Source organism: Rana temporaria, chromosome 3 (assembly GCF_905171775.1).
Source record: "Rana temporaria chromosome 3, aRanTem1.1, whole genome shotgun sequence".
In the NCBI taxonomy this organism is placed as follows: Eukaryota; Metazoa; Chordata; class Amphibia; order Anura; family Ranidae; genus Rana; species Rana temporaria.
The window spans coordinates 493,840,875-493,861,273 of NC_053491.1; the positions used below are offsets into that span (position 1 = coordinate 493,840,875).

The window sequence follows — 20,399 nt, forward strand, 5'->3', positions numbered from 1 at the left end:
CCAATTGCTTTTACACAGGGAATTATTTTCTCCTGTGTGATAGCAATAAAGTTATGTGTTAAAAAAAAGAAATAATAATTAAATTAATAAAATAAGTAATTAAAAAGTAAAGAATGAGAAAAATAATATTAAAAATAAGAAAATTATACAAAAATAATAAAAAGTACTTTGATGAGATGCTCCATACATTTTTGCAATCCGACTGTACTGTTTTAACATACAATTATTAAAAAAAAAAAGAAAAGTATTTTTTTTTTATTTTGGTTTCGTTTCAGTTCTGAAATTTCTATTTTGGTACACCTCTACAAATTTCATTTGGGTACAGCATTGCATGACCGTGCAATTACCAGTTAAAGCAGCACAGTGCAAACATTTTAAAAAGTGCTCTGGTCATTAAGGGGGTAAAACTTTCCGGGGCTGAAGTGGTTAAGGTAAAAAAAACCTTCATCTTTTCCATCCTCTGTAATAATTCCTGTAACATCCTAGTATATGATCTATATCTATGGAGATGATATCTGATTTCTGGAGACACTAAAGAATGGGGGATGGAAGAATAAAGTGCTTTAACCGCTTAAGAACCCCTTCATGCCGATATACGTCGGCAAAAGGGCATAAGCATGTACCTGTACATCGCCTTTAAGACCCCAGCCATGGACCCGATCGCTGCCGGTGTCCCATGATCGGGTCACAGGCCTGAAAAACGCGGAGAGGTAAGTGTAAACAAACCTTTCCCCGTTCTTCCTAGTGTGGCTGCCACTGAGTCTGTCATAGGGAACGACAATCAGTGATGTCACACAGCAAGCCACGCCCCCTAACAATAGTAATCACTCCCTAGAAAACACTTAACCTTTTTAGCACCCCCTACAGGTAAACCCCTTCACTGCCAGCATCATTTTCACAGTAATCAGTGCATTTTTATAGCACTTTTCGCTGTAAAAATTACAATGGCACCAAAATAGCGTCAAAAGTGTCCGATGTGCCCGCCATAATGTCGCAGTCACGATAAAAATCGCTGATCGCCGCCATAACTAGTAAAAAAAATATTAATAAAAATGCAATAAAACTATCCCCTATTTTGTAGACGCTATAACTTTCAGGCAAACCAATCAATAAATGCTTATTGCGATTTTTTTTTTACCAAAAATATGTAGAAGAATACGTATCGGCCTAAACTGAGGAAAAAAAAAATTTTTTTTTTTTTTTATGGGGATATTTATTATAGAAAAAATTGAAAATATTGAATTTTTTTAAAATTGTCGCTCTATTTTTGTTTATAGCGCAACAAATAAAAACCGCAGATTTGTCTGTTAAAGCGACACAGTCCTGAATTGCAAAAAGTGGCCTGGTCCTTAATCAGCCAAAATGGTCTGGGGGTGAAGTGCTTTAATGTGAAGTATCCCCCATGTGAATGTAGAATCCCATTGTAAATGTGGAATATCCACCAAAATAGTACTTGTATCTCTAATATATCCCAGCAGTCTCAGCACTAAAGTCTGTAAATGTATATCCACCCCTCCCCCCCTACATTCTCTATAAGGGATCCTATTCCTGACACAATCCGGTGACCTTCAATAGGAACTCCTGATTTGTGGACTTTAGGAAGGTGATGGAATATTGGGGTCGCTGGGGTATCCACCATCAGAAATTCTGCTGTTTTTTTTCATAAATCCCCCAGATCCTTTCCTTGTTCTATCAACTTCAGAAGCCCCTGTGTGAGGTCCTGCTTAATAATGGGGTACATAAGGGGGTGACTGAGCTGTCACAGTGCCCCCTCTTTATACTGTATAGACATAAGTACTACAACAGCTTCACCTTTATCATCTTCCCTAATAACAAGATCTTTCCTCTGTATACCATTCTGTATATCCTGATATTCCGCTAGTGATGTTATGTTACTTTTCACTAAATGGGAATAATTCCTCATATTCATCTTATAATATAATATCATGTGTCTGGATTTGTCTCTGCAGGTTGTATGATTGTGGTGTGACTTCCTCCGGCTGCGATGATCTCCGATCCATTCTTATCAATAATCGATCCCTCACCACACTGGAATTATCACGGAATAATCTGGAAGACTCTGGAATAAAAATTCTATGTGAGGGGCTCAGAGATCCTGGCTGTACTCTGCAGTGGCTGAGGTGAGAATTATCCTATAAATCAGGGGTCGTCAACCCCCGGTCCGCGGCCCACTACTGAGCCATGGCCCATCTGCAGCCGGGCCGCGGGTGCGGGCGGCATGAGAGAGCCCGGCGGCTGGCTGTAGGAACGTCCCTCGGAGTATATGAACAATGCAGGTGAGAGCGAAGTGTTGTTATGCACTGTGGCCCCTCCCTCTGTCTCACACGGACACTCCCAGTGCAGCAGAGGCGTACTAAGTGGGGGGCGGGGTGCCACGGGTGCCACATGCTGGGGGGGTGTCAGGGCCCCCCCTGAAGCATAGAGCGTAAGCAGGTTTAGGCAGCGGCAGGCACCCACCCCTCCTCTCCGTGACTGAAGCAGAGACAGTAAGCGGGCGGGTTGAACTTGCGAGGCAGCGGGTGGGTTTAGGTAGTGGGCGGGTTTAGACAGCGGCAACCCCCCCTCCGCGACTGAAGCCGAGACAGCGGGGCTGAGCGGGCGGGTTTAGGGGGCGGCACATGAGGCTTAACACAACAGAGAGAATCTGAGGTAGGGGCTTGGCTTTGCGGGGGGAGGGGTGCCGTCCGCACCGAAGTGTGTGTGACACCTCACATCTGACCCGTCAGATTGCCTTCTCTCCATGGTCCCGGCTCTGAGCAGAGTGAAGCCGCCTTTCCCCTTCTACTTTATGTCAACACAGGGGGAGGAGAGGACCCGACCAGTCCACTAGTGCTGTGATCATCTGAGGTACATAATGGGACTGTGGGGGGGATCTGCCCTGTAAGGGGTGGGTCTGTATTGGTAGGGGGTGGGTCTGTATGGGGGGTCTGTATTGTAGGGGGGTCTGTTTAACATGCAGGTGTCCAGAGCTGTGGGGTTCAGAGGTGCAGGGTTCTGTGTAATGTAAAGGGGTCCAGAGGAAAAAGGGGTTCAGAGGTTCGGGGTGCTGTGTAATGTAAAGGGGTCCAGGGGTGCTGTGTAATGTAAAGGGGTCCAGGGGTGCTGTGTAATATAAAGGGGTCCAGAGGTGCAGAGTGCTGTGTAATGTAAAGGGGTTCAGAGGTGCTGTGTAATGTAAAAAGGTCCAGAGGTGTGGGGTGCTGTGTAATGTAAAGGGGTCCAGGGGTGCTGTGTAATGTAAAGGGGTCCAGGGGTGCTGTGTAATGTAAAGGGGTCCAGAGGTGCATGGTGCTGTGTAATGTAAAGGGGTCCAGAGATGCAGGGTGCTGTGTAATGTAAAGGGGTCCAGAGGTGCAGGGTGCTGTGTAATGTAAAGGGGTCCAGAGGGGCAGGGTGCTGTGTAATGTAAAGGGGTCCAGAGGTACAGGGTGCTGTGTAATGTAAAGGGGTCCAGAGGTGCAGTTGGAGAGGGGGTGTACAGTAGTGACAAAAAGACATGGAATGATACAGAGGTTTGCAGGGGGCACAGTGGGGTGTTTTTACATTTTAAGGTGGTGGGGGGTGCCAGATATAGGATCCACCCTGGGTGCCAAATACTCTAGGTACGCCCAAGCTCGTCCAGCCCTTCTGTCATAGGGGAAGGTTCAGCACACCATCACCTCCAGGACATCCCAGAGTAATAGGGAAGCCACTGGTGTCCCTTGGTAACGGGGCTGGATAGAGCTGAAAGGAGACGAGTCCACACTTCTTCCCGGGATGCAGGGAGCCGCCCCCTCCCCTCTGATCCCTCCATATACTTACCTGCTGCTAAACCTCAGCCCTCACAACATGACTGAGTTCCGGGGGAGCCCAGAGTATAACAACACTACCAGTGACAGGGTGAGTGTGAGCGGGGACTGACTGGGACACATGTGTGCATGGAGTGTACAGGGCCTAGTGGGGGCACTACTTTCATCTGTGGAGGGGGGCACTAACTTCATCTGTTGGGGCCTTACCACATCTGGTGGAAGGCAGCATGGCAAGTGACATTCCGCATCTGGTGGCAGGCAGCGTGGCAAGTGACGCCCTCAAAGCTCCCACTGATTCTGCATTATGGTGGGTTTAACTATTTCATTTATTACTACAATGTAATAATAGAAATAATGCACTGACAAATTGCCCGTGAAAAATCGATTACCCCCCGCGTGCCATCCCCAACCGGGCCTTGGCAAAATTTTCTTCCACGCAGCCGGTCCCCGGTGCCAAAAAGGTTGGGGACCACTGCTATAAATTATATAATATACTGCAGGATTCTGGTATAAATCTTCTATGTGAGGGATCCAGACATGTCACCTAGATGAAAGTTATACAAAGACAAACTTCTGATTGGCCGGTTACACTGGGAGTTCCCATCATAGTCCTTCGGGTCACTCGCTGTTATTGGCTTTCATCCCCTCCCCCTCCACTGACTATCAGAGATCAGACTTTGGCTGGGGTCACACTGGTGGTCACAGCGGCTCACAGCAGGGGGTCCGGTGCATCTCCATTCACCATTTCAGGTCCAATTTCAGACCAAATTTTAAGCTAAATTCAGACCTGAAATGGACCTGAAGACACACAGGACTCCGTATTCTCTTCATTCACTGACCAATCATAGACAGATGATCCTCAATTAGAATCTGGAAGGACAGAGCGAGTCTCTAGACCAGAAGTGACCCCTAGATGCCAATAAAATCCCCCCATCCTTGTAGATATAAAATTGTCACCTCACTGAGCCTCAAAGAGAAGTCCTAGGGCTAGATTCAGGTAGGGGCACGTAAGTTTGTGCGGGCGTAGCGTATGTTATTTACGCTACGCCGCCACAATTTATAGAGGCAAGTGCAGTATTCACAAAGCACTTGCTCCGTAAGTTGCGGCGGCGTATCGTAAATCTGCCAGCGTAAGCACGCCAAATTCAAATTGTCAAGAGGTGGGCGTGTTTTATGTAAATAAAACATGACCCCACGTAAATGACATTTCTCACGAACGGCGCATGCGCCGGCCGTGAATGTATCCCAGTGCGCATGCTCCTAATCACGTCGCAAATAGTCAATGCTTTCGACGTGAACGTAATTTACGCAAAGCCCTATTCGCGAACGACTTACGCAAACGATGTAAAATTTTCAAAAGTCGACGCGGGAACGACGTCCATACTTAACATTGGCTATGCCTTATATAGCATGAGTAACGTTAAGCCGGAAAAAGCCTTACGCAAACGACGTAAAAAAATCAGTCGGGCGCACATACATTTCTGAATCGGCGTATCCAGCTCATTTGCATATTCTACGCTGAAATCGACGGCAGCGCCACCTAGCGGCCAGCGTAAATATGCAACAGCGTAGGATACTTATGCCAGTCGGATCTTAGCCTAATTTTGGCGTATCTTGCTGTCTGAATACAGAAAGAAGATACGCCGGCACATCTTTGAATTTACGCGGCGTATCAATAGATATGCCGGCGTAAATTCTTTCTGAATCAAGTCCTAGTCCTTTCATCTACAAGCCCAGCAGGGGACGAGGCCGATACAGTGAGAAGACCCCCAACTGTCTGCCAGACATTGATTTATGTCAGAGATCAGAGGAATCTATTTTATCTCTCATACAAAATAAAATATTAGTTGCAGAGAAATGGAAATAATTCCTCCTGATTGTACACATGTTGGGGTACATGTACATATAACATTGTATGTGTAGTGAGGATAGAATCCAGGAGAAACTCACAGAATGGTTCTATGGAGTCTGATCACACCAGACAAGCAGTGATAGGTCTTGTTGGGATCAGACTGAAATGCCGGTGTTACCAATCCTCATCCATCAGAACCATTCATGGCCCATTTAGCTCCGGTCCCTGTGTGTGGTCTCTGGTAGCTCTGCAGGGTCCCTGTTGGCTGTACAAGGTCTCTGGTGGCTATGCGGGGTCCCTGGTGGCTGTGCAGGGTCCCTGGTGGTTGTGCAGGGTCCCTGGTGGTTGTGTGGCGTCCCTTGTGGTTGAGCAGGGTCCCTGCAGTAGTGTATTTAGGTTTTGTGCTGCCCTAGGCCTGACTAAATTCATGCACCCCCTAATTTAAATACGACCCACCCTTACTGTCAAAGCCACACCCCTTCCTATTTAAGACCCTGCCCTATCATCTGTAAACCACACCCCTTCCAGACCCCCCCCCCCTCCATCTCCCCCTAGCAGCAAAAATACCCCCTTTCAGCACAAATCCTCACGCTCATATAACCCCTTTCAGTGAAAATCCCACCTTCTCAACACAAACCCTTGCCTTAACCTCCCCTTTCCCAGCACAAATCCCCCTCTTAGCACAAATCTTTCTCCATCTCCCCCTCCCAGCATAAATCCCCCCTCCCATCACAAATCCTCCCCCTCCCAGCACAAGCTACATCTCTCGGCACAAATCCTCCCCCATCTCCCCCTCCCAGCATAAATCCCCCCTCCCATCACAAATCCTCCCCCATCTCCCCCTCCCAGCACAAATTCCATCTCTCGGCACAAATCCTCCCCCATCTCCCCCTCCCAGCATAAATCCCCCCTCCCATCACAAATCCTCCCCCATCTCCCCCTCCCAGCACAAGTTACATATCTCGGCACAAATCCTCCCCCATCTCCCCCTCCCAGCATAAATCCCCCCTCCCATCACAAATCCTCCCCCATCTCCCCCTCCCAGTACACGTTACATCTCCCGGCACAAATCCTCCCCATCTCCCCCTCCCAACACAAATCCTCCCCCGTCTCCCCCTTCCAGCATAAATTCTCATGTTAAAAAAAACCCTCATCTCAAACCTGTGCCTCCTTCTCTCCCCTCCCAGTACAACCCCCCAGCTATTTCTCCTGTTCTGTAAGAGCAGCCTGCTCTGCTGGGACTTGTAGTGCCCTCTGGGGGGCTGAGATATGGCAGCCTCCTATGCTGGGACTTGTAGTGCCATAGACTACAGGGCATGGAAGAATGGCAGCTCACTCTGCTGGGACTTGTAGTGCCCTTAGTGGCGGAATGAGGATTCCTCAGTTTCCCTACAGGCTAAGGCACTACAAGTCCCAGCATAGGAGGCAGCGATATCTCAGCCCCCACAGTGCACTAAAAGTCCCAGCAAAAACAAGGCTGCCATTTCTCAGCCCCCACAGTGCACTACAAGTCCCAGCAAAACGGGCTGCCATATTTCAGCCCCCACACAGTGCACTACAAGTCCCAGCAAAAATGGGGCTGCCATATTTTAGCCCCCACAGAGTGCACTACAAGTCCCAGCAAAACAGGGCTGCTATTTCTCAGCCACCACAGTGCACTACAAGTCCCAGCAAAAATGGGGTTGCCATATTTCAGCCCCCACTATATCCCTCACTCAGACTCTCATCAAATCGTACCTGCTTCAGTGCTGCCTGAAGGTTTTCTCCACCATCGTCCTCCTCCTCTGGAGACCCGTCCCCGCCCAGAGCTGGAGAGCAGATGCAATGATGCCGCGCGGGAAGCAATCTGAGTGGGAGGCAGCTTTAATAAGCTGCATCTGAGTCGGGAGGACGGGTGGGGGTTTATGAGCGGGGGTGGCGAATCGCCGCCCCCTGCAAAGTGCCGCTCTAGGCCTTGTCAGCCTAAGCCAGTGATGGTGAACCTTGGCACCCCAGATGTTTTGGAACCACATTTCCCATGATGCTCAGCTACACTGCAGAGTGCATGAGCATCATGGGAAATGTAGTTCCAAAACATCTGGGGTGCCAAGGTTCGCCATCACTGGCCTAGGCCAAGATACAGCTCTGGGTCCCTGGTGGCTGTTTGGGGTCTTTAGTAGCTCTGCAGGGTCCCTGGTGGCTGGGTAGGGTCCCGGGTGACTGTGCGGGGTGCTCGGTAGCTCTATGGGTCCCTGGTAGCTGTGCGGGGTCCCTGGTGGCTGTGTGGGGTGCTTGGTAGCTCTATGGGGTCCCTGGTGGCTGTGCAGGGTTTGGGTTGCAGAAGTAAGCACATAGGTGAATTAGGGTTGTCACCTCATCCCTTTAAACCCAAACACACATGACTTACACAGGTTCTGAGTCTAATTTAATGCAGGAAAGGCACCAAGTGAGTTTAATTACCACCTTAATCAGCCACAGAACCTGTGTAATTAATATGTGTTTGGGTTTAAAGGGATGAGGTGGCAAACCTAAGGTGAATGGAGGTGGGGTTGGGGGCAGGTAGGTGAGTGGAGGTGGAATGGGGGAAGGTAGCTGAGTGGAGGGGGGGTGGGGGCAGGTAGGTGAGTGGAGGGGGGTGGGGACAGGTAGGTGAGTGGAGGGGGGTGGGGACTGGTAGGTGAGTGGAGGGAGGTCAGAGCATGCACTTCCCTGATTAGAGCCGTGTCCCTGATTAGAGCCTGATCTTTGGCTGACAGAAGAAAGGGGAGGGGGTGAGCGGGGCAAATACACAGACAGTCCACAGCTCTCCTCTCCCCTATTAGGCCCCGTACACACGACCAAACATGTATGCTGAAACTGGTCCGCGGGCCAGTTTCAGCATACATGTTCGGTCGTGTGTGGGCGCGAGTGGGCCGAATTCCAGCAAACATTTGCCCGCCGGGCCTTTTCCCAGCGGACAAATATTCCTGGATGTGTTTTAAAACCGTCCGCTGGAATCCTGCCCGCTCGGACATGTACGGTCGTCAGTACAGACCTACCGTACATGTCCAGGCGCCCGCCGTCCCTCGCATGCGTCGAATGACTTCGACGTATGCGTGGAAGCCTTTAAATGGCAGGCCCGCCCACGTCTCCGCGTCATCGTCGCGGCGACGACGCGGACACGCCCCGCGTATTGTTTACGCGCGGACTTCTGTACGATGGTGTGTACAACCATCGTACAGAAGCCCTCTGGCAGACATGTACGGTGAAAACGGTCCGACGGACCGCTTTCACCGTACATGTTTGTTTGTGAGTACCCGGCCTTACAGTGCAGCTGCTAAGTTCTCTGGCAAATGGAGCAGCACTGTCACTGTGTGTGGGTGCTTTTTTTCGGGGGGTGGCTTTTTTGCCTTGTTGGTCTAGGCCAGAACACAGCACTGATTGGCCCCATACACAGTATAGGTGTCATGTGCTTGTCCCCCCTCTGGGGGGCTCAATGGGCCTGGGGGACTTCCCACAAGAACAGCTGTTACAAGTGTGGGGTCCCTTTAAGGGATATGGTCCATCCTGATTGGATGGATATAGAACTCCAAACAAAACAAAACTGTGTGTCCTTCAAAACAATTGTCTCTTTATTTACAATAAATGCACTGACAACCAATAATATGTCAGCATATCCAGCAACCAATTGGGCAGTAAATAATATCACTCACCAGCACCACTTCCTGCTTCAGTTCCAGGCAGGAAATGACATCACCCGGCTCCGCCCAAGTGTCGCCTGTCCAATGATTGGTTGATCTGCTGACATATTATCATTGGTTGTCAGTGCGTTTAGTGATCCTCATGGATTTTGCTGCATGGAGACGCATGTGAAGTAGAAATCCCATTATTTCCTATGTGGGCGGTTCCCATCGATGTGCTGCAGTTTAGTGTGAAAGGGAATCTATATGGAGCCATTCTCCCCTCCAATGTGTGCATTACCACGTATGCTGCAATGTACCCGCAACAGTGTAACTCCACACTAAGGGCCAGATTCAGAAAGGAGATACGATGGCGTATTTGAAATTTTGAAAAATTTACGTTGTTTACGTAAGTCGTTCGTGAATGGGGCTGGACGTCATTTACATTCACGTCGAAACCAATACGTACTTGCGGCGTATTTTGGAGCAATGCACACTGGGAAATTCCACGGACAGCGCATGCGCCGTTCGTGAAAAATGTCATTTACGTCGGGTCATGGTTAATTTACATAACAGATGCCCACCTCTTCACAATTTGAATTAGGCGCGCTTATGCCGGCCTATTTACGCTACGCCGCCGCAACTTTCTTTTGAGAATACGGCACTTGCCTGTAAAAGTTGCGGAGGCGTAACGTAAATAGGATTATTACGCCCGCAAAAACATACCCCACTCTATGTGAATCTACCCCTCAGACTTTTCAGGTGGGTGACAACTTACCTCCATTTCACAGGGGAGGTCCCACCAATATTCCATGACATCATTGTGACGGTATTGGTATGATATCCCCGTCAAAGATTCCCTTCTTCCATAAGAACATCACCCAATATTCCACTAGGAGGAATATTCCTGAGATCGCCCATTAAGCCACACATGAGTCAGAGCTCACTGCTAGAACAAGCCACTTTAATGACACAACACTCAGCTTATATGTGGTTACAACCTGTTAGGAACAATGAAATCTCCGCCCCCCCTCACACAGTGGGGGTTCCCATACAGATTATAGGAGACAGGTCGGAGCCGACCATGCAGACACATTTCTTAAGACATCAGTGGAGGTAATTACTACACTGAAGCAATCAGAATAATTAACATACCACCTATCTAATCATTTAGCCTGATGATACAATACACATCTTTTAAGGGTAAACACAGATCGTCTTCACACAACACAATAGATCAATTAACCTTAAGAATAGTGAGGGGACATTAGCACGTCAATAACCTGTTAGCAGAGAAATGAATCACACATGAAATCCCTTTCTACCTCTAACACACACACATGGCTAGCAGGGAGAATTAAACTGAGACATATAGGCAAATGCATCACAATGGCCCCCCTTTTTCTCCCTGCTCCGGCAAACCCGGTTGGACCTTCCCTGGTCCAGTAGGGTTGACGGGTTCAGAGCTTTTAGTCCGAGGTTAACTCCGTTTGGCGTGACTGACCTCCCTTGGCAACTGCTTCCGACTCAGGTATGCCACCGGGTCGTCAGATCACACGCCGGTCAGTTCCCAAGTCTTTGTGCGATCTGCAGAGTCACCAGAAGTCAGTGTGAAGACGGCGAATGGGTCTGTGCACCGCCGTCTAGGTGTCCCGCTATGGGAGGGGGCAGGTTATGGCTCTGAAGTGACAATCACAGGAGATTCATAAAAAGAAAAAGTTATATTTGTTGAAATGCTGTAGCACTGGTGCTCAGAGTCCGGGGGGGGATCAGTGCCCCATAGGGTCAGCCACCTTCTGCTCCCTCCGCACCCGCCGGTTCTCCTCTTTGAGCTTCTCCAGCTCCATCTCTAGTTCATGGAGCCTGGGGGGTCAGCCTGCTGTGACCTCAGGTGGTTGTTCTCCTCCTCCATGTGGCTTATGCACTCCTCAAGCTCTATGTACTCACGGATCAGATCCTGCTTGCTCATGTCCTGCAGGCTCTCCACATGGTCCTTCATCATCCGGAACTGGGTGGTGGTGTAAGGGGCCACCGGTGGGCCCTTGGCGAACATCTCGGCCCGCATCTGGGACGCCCGATGCGACTCCCTCTCCTCCAGTCACTTCTTCTCCTCCCAGGTCAGCTTGTTATACGGTTTACAGGACCTCTTCTTCTTGGGGGGTAGCCGGCGGTGCCTCTTTCTGCCCAGCTCCCTCCAGGGCCCCTCCGGATCATGGCTGTCGCCCATGACCAGCTGACAATGGTGTTCCCTGTTGTCCATAATAACAGATTGTACCGTGAGGACTTCGTAAAGGGTGTCCGATGGTTCTTCCGGACCCAGCTCCTGGAGATCCCAAGCCGAGTCTACACAATGGGCTGCTGCTGGTGGGCGGTACCCAGGTTGAGACCAATTTGACCTGGTGTTGTCATTCATGGGGCAATTCTGCTTGAAGTGACCCAGCTGTTTGCACCGGAAGCAGCGTTGTTCGTTGTCCTCCTGGCGTGGATAGCGAAGGCTAGATGTCACCGGTCTGTTAGGAGGTTGGTATCTAGCGGCTGGTGGGTGTGAGGGCACCGTTGGTCGTGGAGGTTGTAACTGTGGTGTGACCTGGTTCGTCTTGCGAGTTTCCGCATATTCATCCACCAACTTAGCGGCCTCTGGTAGAGTCATGGGCCTGCGATCTCTTACCCAGTCTTTGACGTCCGTCTGGATGTGATTGTAAAATTGCTCCAGGAGCATTAGTTGCAAAATGTCCTCTGCGGTGGTGGCCTGGCTGCTGTTAGCCCAGTTAGAGGCCGACAGGGATAACTGGTATGCCCATTCCGCGTAAGAGTCTTTTATGGTTTTGCGTGAGTCCCTGAACTTCTGTCGGTGGGACTCTGGGGTTACTGCATAACGAGCCAGGAGCACTTCTTTAACCCGGGCGTAGCTATGGATATCCTGATCTGGCACGGTCCGGAAAGCATCAGAAGCTTTGCCTGACAGTTTGCCTGACAATATTGCAACCCACTCTCCTCTAGCTATTCAGTGCAGGTTACATTGTCGCTCAAAGTCTGCCAGGTAGTTATCAATCTCACAGTCCTTTTCATCAAAAGCTTTAAAAGCGCTAAACAGAATCTTCCTTGCGTCTGCTGTGCTGTACTCACTGTTTGGAGAATGTGCGGCTGCTTGTTGGACTGCTGCCAGTTTTAACTGTAGTTCTGCGTTTACTAACATGTCCATCACTTTCAGCACCACATCTGCCGTTGGGTTCGGACCGAACCATGCTAGCTTCTCTCTCATTAGCTTGTTGGCTGGCGATTCCTCCTCCTGAATCACTGGTGTCTCCATCTCTTGTACTGCTGGCGTTGCTGCAATCCCGTCCTCCTGGTCTAGCTCCATTGATTCTGCTATGATGACCCGCTTGGTTTTGTTGCTAGCAATCCTTCCACGAACTTCCAGTAGTTCTTCCAGTGTCTGCTTGGAATCCGGGTGTAAAGGAGAGTAGAAGGGAAAATCCCGCTGCTGCCAACCAATTGTGACGGTATTGGTATGATATCCCCGTCAAAGATTCCCTTCTTCCATAAGAACATCACCCAATATTCCACTAGGAGGAATATTCCTGAGATCACCCATTAAGCCACACATGAGTCAGAGCTCACTGCTAGAACAAGCCACTTTAATGACACAACACTCAGCTTATATGTGGTTACAACCTGTTAGGAACAATGAAATCTCCGCCCCCCCTCATACAGTGGGGGTTCCCATACAGATTATAGGAGACAGGTCAGAGCCGACCATGCAGACACATTTCTTAAGATAAAGACATCAGTGGAGGTAATTACTACACTGAAACAATCAGAATAATTAACATACCACTTATCTAATCATTTAGCCTGATGATACAATACACATCTTTTAAGGGTAAACACAGATCGTCTTCACACAACACAATAGATCAATTAACCTTTAGAATAGTGAGGGGACATTAGCACTTCAATAACCTGTTAGCAGAGAAATGAATCACACATGAAATCCCTTTCTACCTCTTAGGCCCCGTACACACGTCCAAACATGTATGCTGAAACTTGTCCGCGGGCCAGTTTCAGCATACATGTTCGGTCGTGTGTGGGCGCGAGCGGGCCGAATTCCAGCAAACATTTGCCCGCCGGGCCTTTTCCCAGCGGACAAATATTCCTGGACGTGTTTTAAAACCGTCCGCTGGAATCCTGCCCGCTCGGACATGTACGGTCGTCAGTACAGACCTACTGTACATGTCCAGGCGCCCGCCGTCCCTCACATGCGTCGAATGACTTCGACGCATGCGTGGAAGCCTTTAAATGGCAGGCCCGCCCCCGTCTCCGCGTCATTGCCGCGTCATCGTCGCGGCGACGACGCGGACACGCCCCGCGTATTGTTTACGCGCGGACTTCTGTACGATGGTGTGTACAACCATCGTACAGAAGCCCTCTGGCAGACATGTACGGTGAAAATGGTCCGACGGACTGCTTTCACCGTACATGTTTGTTCGTGAGTACCCGGCCTAACACACACACATGGCTAGCAGGGAGAATTAAACTGAGACATATAGGCAAATGCATCACAATCATCCATCCAAATGTCCCAACATTTCATTCTCTAAGACCCCACCCACTGATTATTCATTGGATGTGTCTACTTCTGCCCTTCCCTGGAAGAACATTTCATTTTCTAAGACTCCGCCCACTGATTATTCATTGGATGTGTCTACTTCTGCCCCTCCCTGGAAGAACATTTAATTTTCTAAGACTCCGCCCACTGATTATTCATTAGATGTGTCTACTTCTGCCCCTCCCTGAAAGAACATTTCACCTCTTTCCTGCTTCTCCCTCCAGAATTTGGAACTGTAAAGGGACATTATGGTGCTGTGATGATCTTTCCTCCGTTATCTCCACAAACCGAACTCTGACCTCTCTGGAGATAACATTGGATGATGATAAGAAGATGTCGGAGTCAGAAGAGAGACGATGTTGTGAGGTCCTCCGGAATGCTGGCTTCTCTGTGGATAGACGGTAAGATCTGTTCTATTGGAGGAAACACACAGACTCAGGCCATGTACACACGATCAGTCCAAACTGATGAAAACGGGCTGAAGTCCAAACCGACCGTGTGTGGGCCCCATCGGTCTGTTGTCCTTCGGTCCAAAAACAGAGAACTTGCTTTAAAATTGGACCGATGTACGCCTGACCGATAGGTCAAAACCGATGGTTAGTACGCAAAAGCATCAGTTCCAAACCCGGGCATGCTCAGAATCAAGTCGATGCATGCTTGGAAGCATTGAACTTTTTTTTTTTTTTTTTTTGCACGTCATTGTGTTTTACGTCACCGTGTTGGACTCTATCGGTTTTTGAACTGATGCTGTGTAGGCACATCAGACCATCAGTCAGCTTCATCGGTTAACCAATGAAACTGAACTTCAGTCCGTTTTCATCAGTTTGGACTGATCGTGTGTACATGGCCTAAGTCTGATGCCGAGTACACACGGTCGTTTTTTGTGATGAAGTAAAACAACATTTTTAAAAAGTCATTTAAAATGATGCTTTAATTTTTTATGTTGTTTTTTAAAATGTCGTTTTTTGTGTCATAAAGAAATGATCGTGTGTGGGCTAAAACAACGTTTTAAACCCGCGCATGCTCAGAAGCAAGTTATGAGACGGGAGCTTGAATGGAAAAGAGTGCCGTCGTACGTGTTGTACGTAACCGTGCTTTGCTAGAGCATTTTCAGAAAACGATGGTGTGTGGGCAAGGTCGTTTTTTATGATGAAGTTAGAAAAACTTTGTTTTATTTCATCACAAAAAACGACCGTGTGTACGCGGCATTAGAATGTGAATAGTAAACTGTAGAGAACATTGGGTGGGGATGATGGAAGGGGGACGTTGTTGGGAGGTCTTCTGACACCCAGGCTGCACTGTAATGAAAATGGAAGGACGGGGTGACAAACATTCTATACAATTTCTGTAGAACCCATTGGAGGTCTCTGTAGTTATACAGATAATGAGAGAGATGATTGAGATTTCCTGTGCCAGTCACACATTTCCCAGATGATGGAGAATTTATTCCTCATCCCAAGTTTTATCATTACAGATGGGGAAATCAGATCCACCAATAATAATCTTAGTCAGGTCTTACAATCTTCCACAAGGTTTTACCCCCCATCCCCCTCTGTCTATCCAATGTGTCAGTATTACTGAGCCAATCAGATGTGAGCTCTCATCCTGTACACATGACAGCCCAGCACACCCAGCATACAGTCTGCTATCCCAATGGTTGGATGGCCATGAGTGTGTGGCCCCTGCCATGGTGAGGGCCCCTCACTTTTCCATCATTTCTTACAGAGCACAGTATAGCCCCTCCCCCCTTTTCCATCATCACAGCAACATTTCCTCCTCTAACACTCTCATTTTATTCTTCTATGAAGGATTGGCGGAGGCTGGGATGTATCTATACACAGAAGAAGATAAAAAGATGGTGTGTGGGAGCTCCTCCCCCTCTCAGGTAATACACGGCTCCTCCCCCTCTCAGGTAATACACAGCTCCTCCCCTCTCAGGTAATACACAACTCCTCCCCCTCTCAGGAAATACACAGCTCCCCCCTCTCAGGTAATACACGGTTCCTCCCCCTCTCAGGTAATACATGGCTCCTCCCCCTCTCAGGTAATACACGGCTCCTCCCCTCTCAGGTAATACATGGCTCCTCCCCTCTCAGGTAATACACGACTCCTCCCCCTCTCAGGTAATACACGGCTCCTCCCCTCTCAGGTAATACATGGCTCCTCCACTCTCAGGTAATTCACGGCTCCTCCCCCTCTTAGGTAATACATGGCCCCTCTCAGGTAATTCATGGCTCCACCCCCTCTCAGGTAAAACACAGCTCCTCCCCCTCTCAGGTAATACACAACTCCTCCCCCTCTCAGGTAATATATGGCTTCTCCCCCTCTCAGGTAATACACAGTTCTTCCCCCTCTCAGGTAATACACAGCTCCTCCCCCTCTCAGGTAATACATGGCTCCTCCCCCTCTCAGGTAATACACGGCTCCTGATATGAAGAGAATGTCCAGAATGGAATGATATCAGAGTAAAGTGATATGAACTCTCACATTTTATTTTCTCTTTCCGATCCTTAAATATAGAATTCCAGTAATAATAATATTTGTGTTCTTTTCCTCTTCTAAATGGCGTCATTTCTGCTAAGTATTGTCCACTTCCTGTGTTGTTGTGTGACCAGTGCCCCCTTCACAGCGCTGATCTGATAGGGACACTCGCATATGCGTGCTCACATCTATTGTACTACAAGCCTGCGGTGACACACCAGACATCAGAGCTCCGCCTCCATTGTCATCTGATAGGGACACCCGCACATGCGCACTCCCATCTATAGTACTACAAGCCTATGGTGACACACTGGCTGCACCGCATGTACAGGGGCCCAGACATCAGATCACAGCTCTGCCTCCATTGTCATCTGATTGGAAATCTGGGGCTCTGTGCTCCAGCTCCACCTCTGCCCCGCCTCCTCTCTATGATTGACAGCGGATCCCGCACTTTCAGAGCTGCATGTGGATTGGCTCCTGGATGCATGTTCTGTGACAGCAGCACAAGGACCAAACATTTCAACAAACTTTATTCATACAAGACACGGTCCTGTTGTGTCAAAGTTTACTGACAATACATTTTATTGACTGAATTTTCATTGGAAAAAATGTTTTATTTTAATCATCACCCCCCAGGCAGATTCTGTGTCACCCCCCCAGGCAGATTCTGTTTCACCCTTCTAGGCAGAGTCTGTGTCACCCCCTGTAACGGTCACCACCATTTACAATATTCCATTCCATCGCCCCACGACAGCTTATCCGACACTCCAACCATCCAACAGACACGATCCATTCCCCCAGAATTAAGATGAGACAAGCTCTGTTCTTTCAAACGAATGAAACAAATGAATGCTTTAATGGTTAGCTCTCTTATATACAGTACAGACATTTTACAGTAATCAAAGGAACAAAGACACACTCCACCCACACATCACACAATGGGACTTCAATCACATTCTTTTAGATAATGACATTCAGAGGAGTTAACAATCCCCCAGATGTCCTGTCTCTGACAATAAGTGATTGACCTGCATAATACACATTCCTATGTCAGAGGTTTTGGCACTGGTCTGACATAATTAACATGACCTAGTTACTAATCAGTATCCAGGCAGCCTGTCTCTGCATACAGCTTGACAAGTCACATTCCACATCTTATACTTTTCACACAAAGCAGTGTTATTAGCATACATAATGAAAGGTCTTAGGCCTCATACACACGACGGGACCTGTCCGATGAAAATGGAAATTTTTGTCTGCTGGAAACCTGTCCGCTCGGCCGGGAATCCGGTCCGGTCGGCCGTACAGACGACCGAACATGTCCGCGGAAACTGGTCCGTGGACCAGTTTCAGCAAACATGTTCGGTCGTGTGTACGAGGCCTTAGAAGCCAGGCTGAATTAACACCGAAATGCTAGACATCTGACCTTTACAGACTTAATTAGCATCTCAACAGCCTGGGTTAAGCATTAACCACTTCCAGACCTTAGGTGTTTTTCAGATTTGGTGTTTGCAAGACTAAAACAGTTTTTTCTGCTAGAAAATTACTTAAAACCCCCAAACATTATATATATTTTTTTCTAACACCCTAGAGAATAAAATAGTGGTCATTCCAATACTTTTTGTCACACCGTATTTGCGCAGCGGTCGTACAAGCGCACTTTTGTTGGAAAAAATTCACTTTTCTGAATTAAAAAATAAGACAACAATAAATTTGGCCCAATTTTTTTATATATTGTGAAAGATAATGTTACGCCGAGTAAAATGATACCCAACATGTCACGCTTAAAAATTGCGCCCGCTCGTGGCATGGCGTCAAACTTTTACCCTTAAAAATCTTGATAGGCGATGTTTAAAAAATTCTAGAGATTGCATTTTTTTAGCTACAGAGTAGTCCTAGGGCTAGAATTATTGCTCTCGCTCTAACGATCGCGGTGATACCTCACTTGTGTGATTTGAACACTGTTTTCATATGCGGGCGCTACTCGCGTATGCGTTCGCTTCTGCGTGCGAGCTCGTCGGGACGGGGCGCTTTAAAAAAACATTTTTTGGGTTTTCTTATTTATTTTTATTTATTTTATTACTTTTTACACTGAAAAAAAAAATTGATCACTTTTATTCCTATTATAAGGAATGTAAACATCCCTTGTAATAGAAAAAAGCATGACAGGTCCCCTTAAATATGAGATCTGGGGTCAAAAAGACCTCAGATCTCATATTTAGACTAAAATGCAAAAAAAATAAAAAAAAATTGAAACTGTCATTTTTTCAAATGACAAAAAAAATTGTCTCTTTAAGAGGCTGGGTGGGACTGACGTTTTGACATCACTTCCACCCAGCAGAGCTATGGGGACGGGCGAAGGAGATTTTTCCTTCAGTCTCGTCCCAGCTCAGCTGCCGAACGGTCCCGATCTCCTCCCCTCTCCCGCCACCGATAACGGCGATCTCGCGGCGAATCCGCCGCGGAGACCGCCGCTATCGTGTACCAGACCGCGCACACTAAAGATCGATACCTTGGTTGTGGCAGCAGCTGCTGCCATTACCGAGATATCAATCTTTAAAAATAGGACGTACATCGTCGTGCGCAGGTCTGGAAGTGGTTAAAGGAGACATCCTATTGACCTGTTGTGGACAGCATTAACCAAACTGTAATATTCCAAGATATCCTGCAAAACATGAATTATCATTTATCAGTCACCCTATGCCCAAAAGGGGCACAGAGTGACCCTAGACCCAAGAGTCATTAGTGATGCTGGCACAGGAGTACCCCCCATCTTTCAAAAGTCTCTGGGTGTCACGGGTCATTCCGTTACACCCCCCTCCCGCAGATTCTATGTCACCCCCCAGGGGCAGATTCTGTGTCACCCCCCATCCAGGCAGATTCTGTGTCACCCCCAAAGAGATTCTGTGTCACCCCCCCAGGCAGATTCTGTGTCACCCCCCAGGCAGATTCTGTGTCACCCCCCAGACAAATTCTGTGTCACCCCCCAGGCAGATTCTGTGTCTTTCCCCACAAGTAGGTTCTGTGTCACCCCCCAGGCAGATTCTGTGTCACCCCAGGCAGATTCTGTGTCACCCCCAGGCAGATTCTGTGTCACCCCCTTAGGCAGATTCTGTGTCATTCACCAGGGCATTATGTGTCACCCCTCCCAGTTCATTGTGTATCACCCCCTACGCAGGGCATCCCACTGCAGAGAATTACGTTTCACCCATCCCACTGCAGAGCATTACGTGTCACCCAACCCACTGCAGAGCATTATATGTCATCCATCCCACTGCAGAGTATCATGTGTAGTCACTAGTGATGGGCCTTGTTCAAACCCCATTGAAGTCTATGGGACCCAAACTGCAAAAATCAAAAGTCCCCATTTTGAAGGGTCCTGCCCTGGGGGACATCAATGATTTAAAAATATATATATATATATATATATATATATATATATATATATATATATATATAATTTTTTTTTTAAAGAAGCAGTGATTTTAATGATGCTTAAAGTGAAACAATAAAAATTAAAAATGCCTTTACCCCCTACCTGACCAGAGCATTTTTTTTGCGATTCGGCACTGCTTTATTTTAACTGACAATTGCGCGATCGTGCGACGTTGTACCCAAACAAAATTGACGTCCTTTTTCCAACACAAATAGAGTTTTCTTTTGGTGGTATTTGAACACCTCCGAGGTTTTTATCTTTTGTGCTATAAACAAAAATAGAGCGACAATTTTAAAAAATGCAATATTTTTTACTTTTTGCTGTAATAAATATCGCCCAAAAATATATAAAAAAATTAATTTCTTCCTCAGTTTAGGCCGATATCAATTCTTCTACATATTTTTGGAAAGAAAATCGCAATAAGCGTTTATTGATCGGTTTGCACAAAAGTTATAGCATCTACAAAATAGGGGATAGATTTATGGCATTTTTATTATTTTTTTACTAGTAATGGCGGCAATCTGTGATTTTTAAAAGGACTGCGATATTATGGCGGACACTATTTTGGGACCAT

General features: G+C 47.7%; 1 protein-coding gene across 1 annotated transcript in view; it reads left to right on the top strand.

Annotated features, from left to right (window-relative positions):
* The window catches only part of LOC120930826 (NACHT, LRR and PYD domains-containing protein 14-like), a 30,177-nt gene that overhangs the window by 8,520 nt on the left and 1,258 nt on the right, over positions 1 to 20,399 (top strand). Inside the window, exons 2-4 of the mRNA XM_040342006.1 lie at positions 1,971 to 2,141; positions 14,133 to 14,309; positions 15,717 to 15,793. Coding sequence (XP_040197940.1) covers positions 1,971 to 2,141; positions 14,133 to 14,309; positions 15,717 to 15,759 — 391 coding nt within the window. The 3' untranslated portion in view covers positions 15,760 to 15,793. The remainder of the gene's footprint in view (positions 1 to 1,970; positions 2,142 to 14,132; positions 14,310 to 15,716; positions 15,794 to 20,399) is intronic.